General features: G+C 42.5%; 1 protein-coding gene across 1 annotated transcript in view; it reads left to right on the top strand.

Moving 5' to 3' along the window:
• The window catches only part of ATP1A3 (ATPase Na+/K+ transporting subunit alpha 3), a 23,344-nt gene extending 22,297 nt beyond the window's left edge, over positions 1 to 1,047 (top strand). The window contains exons 21-22 of the mRNA XM_069088934.1: positions 258 to 349; positions 624 to 1,047. Coding sequence (XP_068945035.1) covers positions 258 to 349; positions 624 to 652 — 121 coding nt within the window. The 3' untranslated portion in view covers positions 653 to 1,047. The remainder of the gene's footprint in view (positions 1 to 257; positions 350 to 623) is intronic.
• The last annotated feature ends 13,295 nt before the right edge of the window (positions 1,048 to 14,342 follow it).

The raw sequence follows: 14,342 nt of genomic DNA, 5'->3' as shown, positions 1-14,342 counted from the left end.
TCTCTCTCTCTCTCTCTCTCTCTCTCTCTCTCTCTCTCTCTCTCTCTCTCTCTCTCTCTCTCTCCCTCCCTCCCTCCCTTCTTTCCTCCCCTTCCATTTCTGCCCCTTAATATCTTAACCTGAATCTCTCTCCCATCCCTCTGTCTCTCCTTCACTTCCCATTTTTCTTTTTCTCTTTACGCCTCTCTGTCTTCTCCATCTGGGTCTGTTTCTACCTCTCTTTCCCCATCTCGGTGTTTCCCCCGATGACTTTGCAGACCCAGTTGGTGGTTCTGTGCCTTCCCCTATAGCTTCCTCATCTTTGTCTATGATGAAATCAGAAAACTCATCCTGCGCAGGAACCCCGGGGGTGAGAGCTGGGGCTGGGCTGGGGGCTGGGCTGGGAGCATTAAGGAGAAGCCTGGGGCTAGACCAGGGGCTGGGAGTGGTCCAGAACAGGACCTCAGGACCTGTGGGGAGGAGTCTAGGGGATGGACCCAGAAAGGCTCAGCCAATGCACATGACTGGCTTCTGTTTTCTCTCCTGCCCTTTCTTCTCTAATTTTGATTCTCTGTCTCTGTCTATGTGTCCCTCTCTCCATCTGCCTCTGTGTCACTGTGTCCTGTCTGTCTCTTCCCTTCCAGGCTGGGTGGAAAAGGAGACCTATTACTGAGCTCATTCCCAGCACAGCCCCTGCCTGTCTCACCCCCAAGCCCAGGAGAGAACCATCCCCCAGTTCCCTCGCCCTCGTTTTGTATTCTGGGGGGAGAGGCCTTCTCTTCCCTTAGCCGGGTCTCGGCCCCCCGGCCTCCCGCACCCCCAAAGTTCTTACGTCCTGCTGCCCGCTCTCCCTGGTTTTCTTTCCTCCCCGTAAGCCCTCTTCTCCGTGTCGCTGTCTCTCTCTCCTTGTCCTTCCGTCTCTCGACTCCCCTCTACTCTCCCGTGTCCTCGTCACCCTCTCTCCGTTTTCTGGCTCTCTCTCCCTGTCCCTCTTTTTTTATTTCCCAATGGCCGACTCCATCTCTCTGGTTCTGGACAAGTATAAAATATATTGGTGGAGAGAGAGAAGAGATTGACTCCGTGTCGTCATTGCCAAGGGGAAGGGATGGGGTTGGCATGAATGGTTGGTTGTCCTTGGCTCCAGTCGATGCATCCTGGGCTGTCATTGGCACGCACTGGCAGAGAACATTAGAATCTTTAAATTGCAGACTTCTAAACAGCAGGATTCCAGAATCTTTTTATTCTCAATTTCTAGATTCTCAGAATCCCAGATTCCAGATTCTAAGAATTCTAGAACATCAGAATCAAGGCTCCTAGAACTGAACAGAGGCAGCGGGATGTGGTGGATTAAGCAAGGAGTTTGGAGTTAGGAAATCTGGATTCAAATCCTGCCTTACACACTTACTAGCTATGTGATCCTGGGCAAGTCCCTTAACCTTTCAATGTCCCAGTTTCATCATCTATAAAATGGGGATGAGAATATTTAGAGCCAGCATGGTACCATGGAAAGTGCCCTGGGATGGGAGTTGGAAGGACTGGGATTGTGTTCTTGTTTTGCTACTTACTAGAAATTATGTGGCTCAGTGGAGAGAGCAGTGGGCCCAGAGGCAGGAAGACCTGAGTTCAAATCTAACCTCTGACACATACTGGCTATGTGACCAAGGCAAGTCAGCTAATTTTTGCCTCAGTTTCCTCATCAGTAAAATGAAGATAATAATAGTAGCTACATACCAAGGTTGTTTTGAGACTCAAATGAGATATTATTTGTAAAGTACTTTGCCTTCCTTAAAGTTCAATGTAAATGCTAACGGTCATTATTACCGACTTTGCACCAGCCATTTCATCTCCAGAGGGCTACACTTCCCTGTAAAGTGATGACGTTGACTTGATGGTAGCTAAAGTCTCTTCCAGGGGCGGCCAGGTAGCACAGTGAGTGGGAGCACTGGCTCCAGTGTTGAGAAGACCTGGAGATCGAATCCCGGGCTCAGACACTTGGCACCCACCCAGAAACACCTGGCCGTGTAACCTTGAGCAAATTACTTAACCCCAATTGCTTAGGGGCAGCCAGGTGGCTCAGCAAGTAAGAGCTCTGGCTCCAGTGTCAGGATGACCTGGATCAAATCCTGGCTCAGATACTCAGCACCACACCCAGAAATAACTGGCCGTGTAACCTTGAGCAAGTTACTTAACCCCGATTGCTTTAAAAAAAAATAGTCTCTTCCAGCTCTTAACCTAGTTCTCCATAAGAATCTGAGACCCCCGACTCCAAAAAGCTTCAAGTTGTAAAATACTGGAATCTTTGGAAAACTAGGATCTTAGCATGTGACCTCAGGAGGTATTGACTAAGGAATACCGAGTACCACACACTGGGGTGGGCATGAGGTCAAAGGAGGAGCTTACATTCTACAAGGGAAGGGAGAGGGGGGATGACATGTACTCAGGTATATCACAAGGAAAACTGAGGACAGACACAGCTCAAACGACAGTGCAGGCAGGGATTGGGGAAGGGCTTTGCAAACCTCAAAGTGAGACATAAATGCCAGTTATTGTGATGATTATTCAAAAAGCCCTGCTAATGACCCCAGAGATCAGTTTATGTCCCACCTTCAAAAATGGAGAGAACAAAAATCTTGTACGAAGTCCCAAAGTGTCCTAAGAATCTGGAGGGGCCAGGGTACACAGTCTCATCTGCAGAGTAGAAGGCCAGCCCAGCAGCCTGCTATCAGCTACTAACCTTAGTGGGCAGCACAAGAGGGCACACACAGAGGACATGTGAGCTGAGTGTGTATATGAGTGTATGTGTGTGTGAATGTGTATGTGTGTATGCCTACGTGCCAAACAAAGAAAGAACAAAGGACCGGAATGGTGAGGGAGGGCAACAATGAACTTCACCAACTTCTTGGCCATAAGAAAAGCCTGTATCCCCTCAAACAGAAGCTGCAAAAGGGAAAAGGATGTCCTGCATATCAGAGAGCTCAGGATAGGCAGGCCAGAGCTGGGAAAGGCTCCAGAACAGCCAATGCCAGAACTGGCAGAGGCCCTAGAATGGAGAACATAATGTCAAAGCAGGAATTAACCTTAGAGACCAGTCAGACCCACCCCCATATTTTTAACAGAGGAGGTAATGGAGGCTCAACAAAGGGAAGGGACTTATCCAAGGTGACAGAGCCTGAACTGGAGTGAGTTCTGCCTCCAAGTCCATCATTTGGCTTCAGGAACCATCAAAGACAATGCAGAAAGAGAGCCTAACAAAGCTCTCTGATTTTCTTTTTACCCCATCCCTCCTGACACTCTCTTCCAGCCCCCATCAACCATGGGCCCTCCACGAAGAGCTCACACGCTTGGTGCCCTCAGACCCTGGCTACCCCCTTCTAGGACTCCTGCCATAACCTGTCAATTGTGGAGATTCCATCTCCCACAATTCCTTTAGTCCTTAGATGTTCTTCAATCAGCTTTTACTGGGGACTCCATCTCCCATAATCCTTTACTTCGGGAGACTCCATTTTATACAATCCCTTTGCTCCAAGATTGCATCCTCCACAATTCTCTTCTCCTGATCCTCACCATCCTCCAGTCCCAGGACTTTTCCCCGAATTGGTTGTGCTTCCCTTAATGTTCCCTCCCATACCTTCCCAGATACTTTTCAGCCTTACCCCCAGGAACTACAGCTCCTATCAACTCCTTTTGACGTCAAGGAATTCACAGTTGCCAAGTGATTCACTCACCATACAAAGAGCTCCCTTAAACCCAGTCTAGTCCCATCGAGAATGCTTCCCCACTAAGGCTATAGCTACTGTAGAGATCAGGGCCCTCCAGGGATCTCTCCTCTAATCAAAGGGAGAGTGCAGTGGGATACTGGGCCCTTTCCTAGGGCAGTCTGGTGCACAATAAAGAGCATGGAATTTGGGGTCAGGGTACGAGAGTTTAAATCCTGGCTCTACCAGTTATGTGACCTTGGGTAAATCACTTGCTTTCTCTGGACTCCAATCTTCTTATCCATATGTAGTACCTTCTGGGATCCCCCCTCAATTTATAGTCATGAGCTCAGCCCCCAAGAGGGGACTGCCACCTTGGTTTCTATGGATAATCCTGTGCAGGACTGCTTCTGCTATAGCCCTTAAGCCCCCACTAGTGTGCTTCCCATTAATAGCCAGCCAGTAGCATTAATTAACTTTTAGCAAAGGCATTTCAAATGCCATTGGAAGAACAGTAATTATAAAAATGATTCTCCCTTGTAAGCTAAGGCACAGTCTGTGTCAGTTCTAAGAATAGGCACCAGCTTAAAGTAATATTATAGTGTGGAACATGTGAGGAGCACAGGTAGTCAAAACACCTTGATGCCATTGTTCTGGATGCTACCAACCTTGATCCTTGATCAGAGTAGTTTTTACTGCCATTACTTAGATCATCCTCTAAGGTACTGCTGTGTCTTTCCAGAAAGAACAAAAGCTTAGTCTAAGAATTGTAAAACCATACCTAAATTTGTTGTTTCAGATACTTAACTCTGAAGCTCATTTTATCTTCAACGTCTCTTAGGAAAAGGTTTAAGTTTTCCTTTTGACAAGCTCCCCATTTCAGGGGTAGGTCCCCCTAATGAGAGATCTCATACTAACGCATGGTGATCATCCAGTATATTTCTCAAATCTTCATTCAGTAGGCTAAGTTATAAGTAGGCAATAGACATTTTCTTAATATCAACAAATATGCCTGGGAATATATATGGGGTCAACAGATTTTTTAAAAAATCTGTCCTATAGGTCAATCTAAATCTAAAGGCTATAATATTGTTTCTGTTGGCCTTGTCACATACAAATGAGCTACTCAAAACCTTGGATCCTTTACTAGATATAGAATGACTAATTAACTTTTTTTTGCTTTTTGGAGGGCAATTGGGATTAAGTGATTTGCCCAAAGTCACACTGCTAGTAATTGTGTCAAGTGTCTGAGGTCGGACTAATTCACTTCTGAAAGTACTTTGCTGGGGCCAGCGACATGGTACAGTGAATAGGGCACCAGCCCTGGAGTCAGGAGGATCTAAGTTCAAATCCAGTCTCACACACTTGACACACTTACTAGCTGTGTGACCTTGGACAAGTAACTTAACCCCAATTGCCCTGCCTTCCCCCCTCCAAAAAGACCAAAAAAATGTACTTTGCCTTTGTGTCTTATTTTCTCTCTGATCCTTCTGACTGGTGAATTTGCTGAAGTCTAAAGGGGGAATACTCATATAAAATAAAGGGTAGACTAGATTGTCTCCAAAGTCCCTTTAAATCTGTCCTCAGACACATATTAGCTCTCTCTTTTCCTCTCCCTTTCCTTTTTTTCCTTCCCCTTCCCTTCCTTACCCTCCACTCTCTTCTCCTCTCCCCTCCAAATGTTAAATCAGAGGACATAATGTAGAGAGTTGTAAGTCTAGAAATCACATTTTAGGAATGAATGAGAGGAAAAGGATTTATGAAATGCTTCCTATATGGCTAAGCATTAGGGGATAAAAAAAGTCAAAATGGAAAACAGTCTCTGAACTCAGGGAGCTTGCATTTTAATGAAGCATGCCATACCTATAGAAGGATGGTGGTACTTTGGATTGTTGGTGAGTGGAACCAATAGGGGAGTCAATTGGCAAACCCTTTCAGTAACAATGGCGGCATTCATTTGATTAGAGTGGAAGCTAATTACTAGTAGAGGTGGTTTCATTCTTAGTGCTTAGCATCTGCATCACTTAGAACAGAGCCGGTCTTGAAGTTGTTGTTTATCCTTCATTTTCAAAAAGGACCAATGACATCGCAGAAGGATGTCTTGACTTTGAATGAATTGGATTTAAGTGAAACAGAGTTGCACAAAGTCATCAGCTTTACTCTCTTCCAGAGTCATAAAAATCTAGTGGCAGGACAAAAACCAAGATGATTGTCTTGTAGTAGGAGCTTAATGCTTCCAGAACTGGAAATGCTGGTGGAAAGAGGGAATATTTGTGTGCCTATTCACAATGGCAGCTGGTAAGTAAAGCCAAATAAGGCTGGTAGGTCATGTAAAGCACTCACCATAACACATAATTACTTATACTTCTCTGTTTCAAATCCTTCAAGATAATTTCCTTATCTTTTCCTTTAATTCTATGCTGAAAGGTATATACAATTTGCTCTGTGGCATCAAGACTACTGAAACCCATAAGGCTTTTTCTACTGATAATTGAATGTCAATTTTTGTTTTTTTCCATAAGGCAAAATTTTTACTTAATTCTCTCATTCTGATTTTTGCTTCTCCTAATCCTAGGATAGCACATGTACAGATCTCCTCATGCCAATCTACAAAATTTTAACTTTCTATATACTTTCCAACTTGGGGTTTGGGAATGTCCAAAAACATTTACACAAGTCTGTTTTTTTTTTTCATTTTCTCTTATTGAGTCTGGTTCACTCGTGAGCTGGTATCTAACAGTCTCAGCATGTGATAATCTCCACTCTTGATTATGTCAAATGTTGTGGTTGTTATTGTTTGTCTTTTTTTTCTCAGAGAGGACCATGACAACAGGAAGGAGATGCCATGACTTGTACTTGACTTGGATTTAAGTGAGGGAGGTCAAGTGAGTAAGTCACAAGCCTTACTTTCTCCTCCAGAGCCATCTGGGTCCAGTGGCAAGATGTGGATCAGAATGACTGGAGATGGCCCCCTTATGCCAAATAATTAGTTCTAGAAAAGGGCATTTAACTAAACACTTTATAAATATTATCTCATTTGATCTTTACCACAATCTTGGGAAGTAGAGGCTATTATTATCCCCATTTGATGACTGAGGAAATCAAGGCAGAGGGAGGTCAAGTGACTTGCCCTGAGTCACATAATAATGTATGAGGCTGGATTGGAACTCAGGACTTCCTGATTGGAGACCCATTGCTCTATCCACTGTACTCCCTAGCTGCCTCAAAAGACAAGGCAAAAAGCAAAAGGACATCTCCATCCTTAAGGAGCTCATAGTTTAATGAGCTACAAGAAAGATAAAGGTAGGATAAATGGAAGATAATAATAGATTCCAAAGGTATTCTTCTGTGTCTTAATTTGTACCATAGCTCTCCCCAGTAGGATGTTGTTCATTTCATGATCTGTCTTGTTCTTTCCATAATTCCTAAGATTGCCTTGGTTACTATCATTTCACCTCTGAAAGACATTATTCCACTGGTTGGGTTTCCTATTTTGTGAATATTTAGCTTCTGAGCTAACATCCTCACTTAATCTAAAAGTTGTCACGGCTTGTTCTACAGTATCTGCTCCTCCCAAAGGGGGAAAGGAGTCAAGTTTTGTTGCTGTTCAGACCTGCTCTAATCAAGATTCTCTTCATCTACTCAGTGCAATGTTTCAGTGCTGGCTTTTCAATATACCGGTTTAAATCTATGTATTCCTGTTCCAGGATGGCCGTTTTTAATAACAGCTGTACTGCCTCAGGCAAAGTTTTCTAAGGCTTAATTGTCCTTTTATTAGTGGGCCATTACTTTCTCTAAGCACAGAAAATTCTAATGCAGGAGAGTATCTTCTGCTAACCTCTTGATTATGATTATGCTGCTTATTAACAGTTTCTCTTTTCTTAATAGTTTGGGTCAATCTTTTGTCTTTACTAATCATCCCTAAATTTTGAACCTCATCGCAGTCTAACCTAATGGAGTCATCACCTGAGTAATAGACTCTTAATAACTAGGTAAGACAGCTAGGTGGCGCTGCAGTGGATAGGGTGCTGAGGGTGGAATCAGGAACACTCATCTTCCTGAGTTCAAATCTGGACCCAGACACTTCCTAGCTAGGTGACCCTGGGAAAGTGACTTAACCTCATTTGCTTCAGTTTCCTCATCTGTAAAATGAACCATGGAAGTAAATGGCAAACCACTTCAGTATCTCTGCCAAGAAAACCCCAAATGGGGTCATGAAGAGTCAAACATGACTGAAAAACAACAACAATAACTAGGCAGCCTCTGCCTCTTTATATTATAAAGTCTGACCCAACTCAATTCTGTCATAGGCTCCAGGTTCTAAGGTGGCTGCTTCCTCTCTAAACTTAAATATCTTGTAGGTTGAAAAAGGGTGAAAGACATATAAGGCATCATCCATATCCTTCTATCTCCCTGGCAATGGGTCATTTGAGCCACATTCAAATAAATTAGCCTTGTATTGGCTGTTCTGGCTTTCCTATGTCTCAAGTCTATTTGGCATAATGTCTTTAATTAAACCCCAAATCATAGGTTCATTGTTTGTATAATTTCTTAGCTTATTTTTTATTTCCATAAGGAGAGAGATTTTTTCCTATAGTCTAGTCTCTCCTTTTTCCTCTAATTTTTTAAAGTAGGAAATTCTCAACATCTTGCAAAGGGGTATTATTAAAATTTTGTTCTGGTGGTTTTGACTTTATCAAAGTCATATAACCTTGGACTGCTGGCCTGGCTCCTTATCTTTGTCACCCATGCTTCTTGGACCTCTTCCCATATCTATATTCTATCTGCATCTGCTTAGAAGGTCCTGTACTTTATCTCAATTCCCCCTAGGGAAATGGGCCTAGTAAGATACTTTCTTTTCAAATGTCCTTTCCTAAGTTTAGACAGCTTTATTCTTAGGTCTAAGTGTGGGTTTGTTCCCCCCTTTATTTGTATTGACAGAAACACGTAATCAGACTTACAATCATCAATGTATGCCGTCATTCTTTATTAATCAGCAGGGCTCAATGATCTATTCAACAATACAGATATCAACCCAGTAGGAACAAACCACTAACTGGTCCCAGAAATATATCTCATACTGGGACTTACATATTCCCTCTCTGCTCAGAGATAGGCAGTATGTCTCCCTTCAAGGTGACATTGTGGTGTCCATCAACACTGCTCTTTGATCAATTGTGGGATGCAAAGAATGAAGAAGTTAGTTCTTGTACCCACCCAGAGGCAGACTGATGTCTGGGACCTGTAGTAGGTTTTTATGGTGCTGGTTAAGGGTGTTTAAAAATTACATCTAAGTTCTTATTGGCAATCAATTACCTAAGCTTATGATGAAGGGACACTACCAATTAAAGCTTTAGTTTTCTAAGATTATTAGCAAGTGTTTATCAGTTGTTTGCCAGATTTGGGGGACAAACACTACATTACCAAACTATACACATGTACTTATATTATTACAGAAAACTAATTTATGTAACAACTGTTTAATCACAAAATGGAAACTTAAAATTGCTGAGTCTGGTGAAAGGTTTAAGTCCTCTATGGTCTCTGGTCTAGTGATCAAGATAGTTGTCAAGGAGATGACAGAGCCATAACACAGGAAGGACATTGATAAACTGGAGCATGACCAGATAAAGGTCACTAAGTTGAGAAGAGGCCTCAAGACTGTGGCATACAGGGATGAGTTGAAGGCACTGGGGATGTTTAACCTGAAGAAAAGGAGATTTAGGGAGTATGATCATTGTCTTTAATTATTTAGGCATCTCTATGCACAGATTAGTGGTATGTCTCCAGACTGGATAGTTTACATTATTTCCCCAAGGGAAAAAAAAATCACATCCTTGAAATTACCTGGTATACACATGAACACCTGTGAACTTCCATCATAAATAACATAAATTGACTTATTCCATAATCTCCAGAAGTTATCTCAATTTCACAGTATAATTCACATGAGTGTACCTAATACATGGTGTTCACATTAGGATTCCATACATCAAATTCATATGACAAACAGATAGATGGATGGATGGATGGATGAATGGATGGATGGATGGAGGGATGGAGAGATAGAGAGATAGATAGAGTACTTTGCTTGATGTATTTGAAATCATGAGCCTGAGAAAGGTTCATAGGCTTCACCAGACTGCCAAAGGGTCCTTGTAGTGCCAATGCAATATTTACAACATCCACGATCATGATAAAGACTGTGACTATAAATATCACATGACATTTGATTGCAAAATATACCAAACTCTCCAGGGAGAGGACAGAACTGAAGCATTTATTTAGACACCAGAAAACAGAATCCCAAAACCAGTAAGTTGATTCCATCATAGTATCAAAGATATTAAGAAACCATAATAACACTGAGAGCCACAGCATCCTTTAACCTTCACACAAACCAATACAAGATCAATATTTACTCACAGACCTCTCTCTTTCACCATTTCTCTGGCTCTGGCTCCCAGCTTCCTGTGGATTCTGCTTCTCTTCAGCAAATTCCTTCCACCACAGGCTCCATTTGACTACATTCAGCCTATTAGGTGGCAGAGTTTACTTTCAAAGCAGGGGAGGTCTTCAAATTTCCCCCAGGTCTATTAAGGGGCAGCGAAGATCTTCAAATTACCATTCCCATTACAGTCCTTGATAGGAGCAAAGTTGAGAACCCCTCATACAGAGTATAAATGAATGAAAAGCAAACAACAACCGATTATTAAGCATGTATGTGTAAAGTATTGTGTTAAGCCCTGGGGATACAGATAGCAAAAAAAAAAAAACAGGCCCTGCCCTTGGGGAATAAAGAGGAGATTTCAATTCTAAGTCATATGTTTAGGTCCCGTGATTTTTTAGGTGCAGTAGCAAGGCGGATGAGAATATGTTCCTGAGATTAAACCATTTGATAGTGCCAAGGTCTTCGATGTTGAGAACTTTCTCTTCTGGGTCCTAAGCAAGGGAGTTTTAGTCAAGTCAAGTCAACAAGCATTTATTAAGCATCTATTATAACCGTAGCTTACATTTATAGAGCACATATGTGCTAGGCACCATTCTAAGTTCGAGGGACACAAAGAAAGGCCCCTGCCCTCCAGGAGCTCACAGTCTACCCTGCATAGCATAGTAGAGATAGGACCCCATCTATTTCATTGATCCAGGGGAACTCCCACTTGAGGAAACACCTCCCTCCCAAAGCAAGTTAATACCTTCTTTGCAAGTTATAGATTGTCTAGAGCAAAGATCAAACCCAAGTAGAAACAGTCTGCACATTGACTTAGAAAACAGCATATTAATATTATCTATGTTTTAATTTGTTTGTTTATTTTATTAAATATTCTCCAATCACATTTTAACTTGATTCCCTTGGAAAGCCCTTGGAAGGGTTGTGAGCCGCTTGTGGCTCACGGCCGCCTGCCTGATACTGCTGGCCTAAAACCCTGAGAACGTATATGAGCACTTTGTTTAGAAAACCCAGGGCATAACTACCACACAATAGTCCACATTGCAGTAACATAACAAAGTACACATCACAAGCATTCTAGTAATGGGTGTTGTTTAGCTATGTAACCACTTCTCTCATTTCTCCTAAATATTAATTGTAGTAATAATAGCTAGCATTTTCATAGTGCCTTAAGATTTGAAAGGGCAGCTAAGTGCTGCAGTTGATAGAGTACCAGGTCCAGAGTCAGGAAGTCCTGAGTTCAAATTTGGCCTCAGACATTTATTAGCTGTGTGATCCTGGGCAAGTCACTTCACCCTGTTTGCCTCAGTTTCCTCATTTGTAAAATGAGCTGGAGAAGGAAATGGCAAACCACTCCAGTGTGTCTGCCAAGAAAATCCCAAATGGGGTCATGAAGAGTGGGCATGACTGAAAATAATGACTGAATAAAAATAACAACAAGATACGAAAATTATTTTACACACATTACACTCATTTGATCCTCACAATAACCCTGTGGAATAAGTTCTATTATTATTATGAGGAAACTGAGGCAGACAGTGGTTAAATAACTTGGCCTTGGTCATACAGCTAGTAAGTGTCTAAGGCAAGACTCAAACTCAGACCTCTAAGTCTAGCATCACATTCATTGTGTCACTTGTCTTCCAGTAAAGAACCATAAATAAGCTTGGTCATTGGCCTACCAGGTCTGGCAGACCTATCTTGATCTCCTGACCTTGTGAATGGCATACAGTAGGTACTTAATAATTGCTTGTTGACTGAATGAGCAATTTGATGGCCCAGGCATCCAATTATCAGAATCTAGGAACCTGCTGACCTGTAGCCCCATTCCTGAGCTTGAGGATTGCTCAGGGTGGCTATCACACCCTTTAAACTCTATTCTCAAGGGCGGCTAGGTGGCGCAGTGAACAGAGCATCAGCCCTGGAGTCAGGGGGACCTGAGTTAAAATCCGGCCTCAGACACTTAACACAAAAACTAGCCATGTGACCTTGGGTAAATCACTTAACCCCAATTGCCCTCCAAAAAGCAAAAAATAAATAAATAAATAAATGAATAAATAAACTCTTATTCTCAAAGTATCCCCAAAGTTGGAGTATTAGACTGAAAAGAGACTGCCTGTGGGTTCAACCTTCAGCCCCTGTCGGAACAAAAGTACCCCTGAGGCCAAGACACTCAGATGATTTCCTTGACCTTCTGAGGAATTGCAAATATTCTATTTCTCCCTCATCCAAAACATTGACTTCTGAGCTATTATCAGCTCTCTGGGCCTATCTTATAGACTGGCAGGTTGCCCGGTCTTTCAATTACTTGTTATGGGATAGCTTTCTATCACTCTGCAATTTTGTGTGTTCCCTGCATACTAAAATATCTTAGCAAGACTCTATTAACTGGCTGAAAATCTTGACAATGAACTTGGGCATCACTCTGTCCCGGTTGCTATGAGAATTTTTCTGAGCTGAGTCGCAGCTAGGGATCAAGCTTTTTCAGTTGATCTCTTGGCTAAGAGGCATGCTGATTATGCGGTTTCATGTCAGCGCCACCTTTTCAGACCTTAAGTTACCAGTCAATAGGCAAATGTAGCTATTCCCCAAATACTATCTTGTAACCCAGGGGCACCATTCCAAGGAACTCCCAGTGTGGAGACCACTGAGCCTTCTGCTCAGGCCTCAAGGTTCCCAGCATGTCCAACTTCATGAAATTGAAATGTCAGGGGAAAGTCTCCCTTACAGCTACCTAGAGTTCTTGAGGTCAACCAAGGCCAACGATGCTTCCTCTTCAAATCTATCCCCAGTCAGAGTAGACCCTTGCAGGGGAGCCCCAGAAGGAGAAATGCTTATTTTCTAACCTCTGAGCAATTGTAAAAGCTTTCTCACTCCTGTATGTGTCTGCTTGTCCATAAGAGATGTATAAGTGGCCTCCCTACTTTTTTTCTCTTTATTCCTCAGGACAAAAGTCTAAATACCACAAGTTCCAGAGGTTTGCTGATGCTTATACTCTCCAAATAGAAGAGGTGACATGGCATAGTGATGGGGGGAAGAGAACACTGGCTCTTGAGTCACAAGACCTGGGTTTGAATCCTGCCTCTCATGTTTACTACCTATGGGTAGTAGTTTTGGGCAAGTCACTCTCTCTGGGGCTTGGCTTCCTCATCTGCAAAACCAGGCAGTTGGGTTAGACAGTGTCTGAAGTCCCCTTCAACTCTATAACCCTTTGGAGTTGCATTTGGCGTCTCTATCTTTTGGTACACAGCTCAAACTTTTAATCAATATTTGATGTTTTTATGGGGGTGGGAGGCAATAGAATTTCCCTCTTAAGAGTTTGAAGTTCTAAAGTGGTAAAAAGTTGCCATAACCATTGAGCCAAATGCTAAGTATTTTATGGGGCCATGTGTGGAATCAGTTACAGACCCTTACCACACTCCATTAGTGGGACATAGTTTCACCTTATACTATTATCTTCACTGTAAGGTACCCTCTGGGGAATGAAACTTGCATCCCTGAGAATCACTTTCTCATTTCTTGGCTTGTCTTGGCCCTTCATCATACAGTTGCTTCCACTGCCATCCATCCTAGGACAAATGAGGTGAAGAGGAGGCAACACAGTTCACTAATACTGATGCCACACTGTGGCAAAAATCTCAGGGTCCAAGTAACACTTTAGTGGGACCAATGGACTAGCTCCCTGTAAGTCTTAATTGTCTCCATGTCTTCCTTGGATATGGAAAGGCAGCATGATGTAGTTGATGGAGAGTTGATCTTGAAGCCAAGAAGACCTGTATTTATGACATGTATCAACTGTGTGACCCTTGCACAAATAATGTCTCAGTGCTCTAGGCAAGTCTTTATGGGAAGATAGTTTTTTTCTTCCCATGGGAAATTTAACAAGAGGGCAAATTAAGGCAATTCTTCAAGTAAGACAACATTTATTAACAGGGGCACACTGCCTGTCAATAAATGGGTCAATGGTTTGCCTCCATTTATGCCAAAGACCCAGAGCAAAATGATGATTCCCTTTATATAGGTTTTGGGGAATACAGAACAAAAAACAGAACAGGGTAGATATCATCATATAGATGAGGGCAAGATGATTAGTTAAAGAGCTGAGGCACAGGAAACAACATGATTGCTTAGAAGTTGGTAATGAGGGGTTGCAACAACCCCCTCTGTTTCTCCTAAGATTCCAGGTGCAAAGTAACAAATTGGACTGCCTTGAAGGA

The sequence above is a fragment of the Petaurus breviceps genome, unplaced genomic scaffold (genome assembly GCF_028583685.1).
Source record: "Petaurus breviceps papuanus isolate PSGF00001 unplaced genomic scaffold, PetGlider_PUasm1.0 185, whole genome shotgun sequence".
NCBI classification, from domain to species: Eukaryota; Metazoa; Chordata; class Mammalia; order Diprotodontia; family Petauridae; genus Petaurus; species Petaurus breviceps.
The sequence above is the reverse complement of the archived record's forward strand: the minus strand, read 5'-3'. Positions and strand labels throughout refer to the sequence as shown.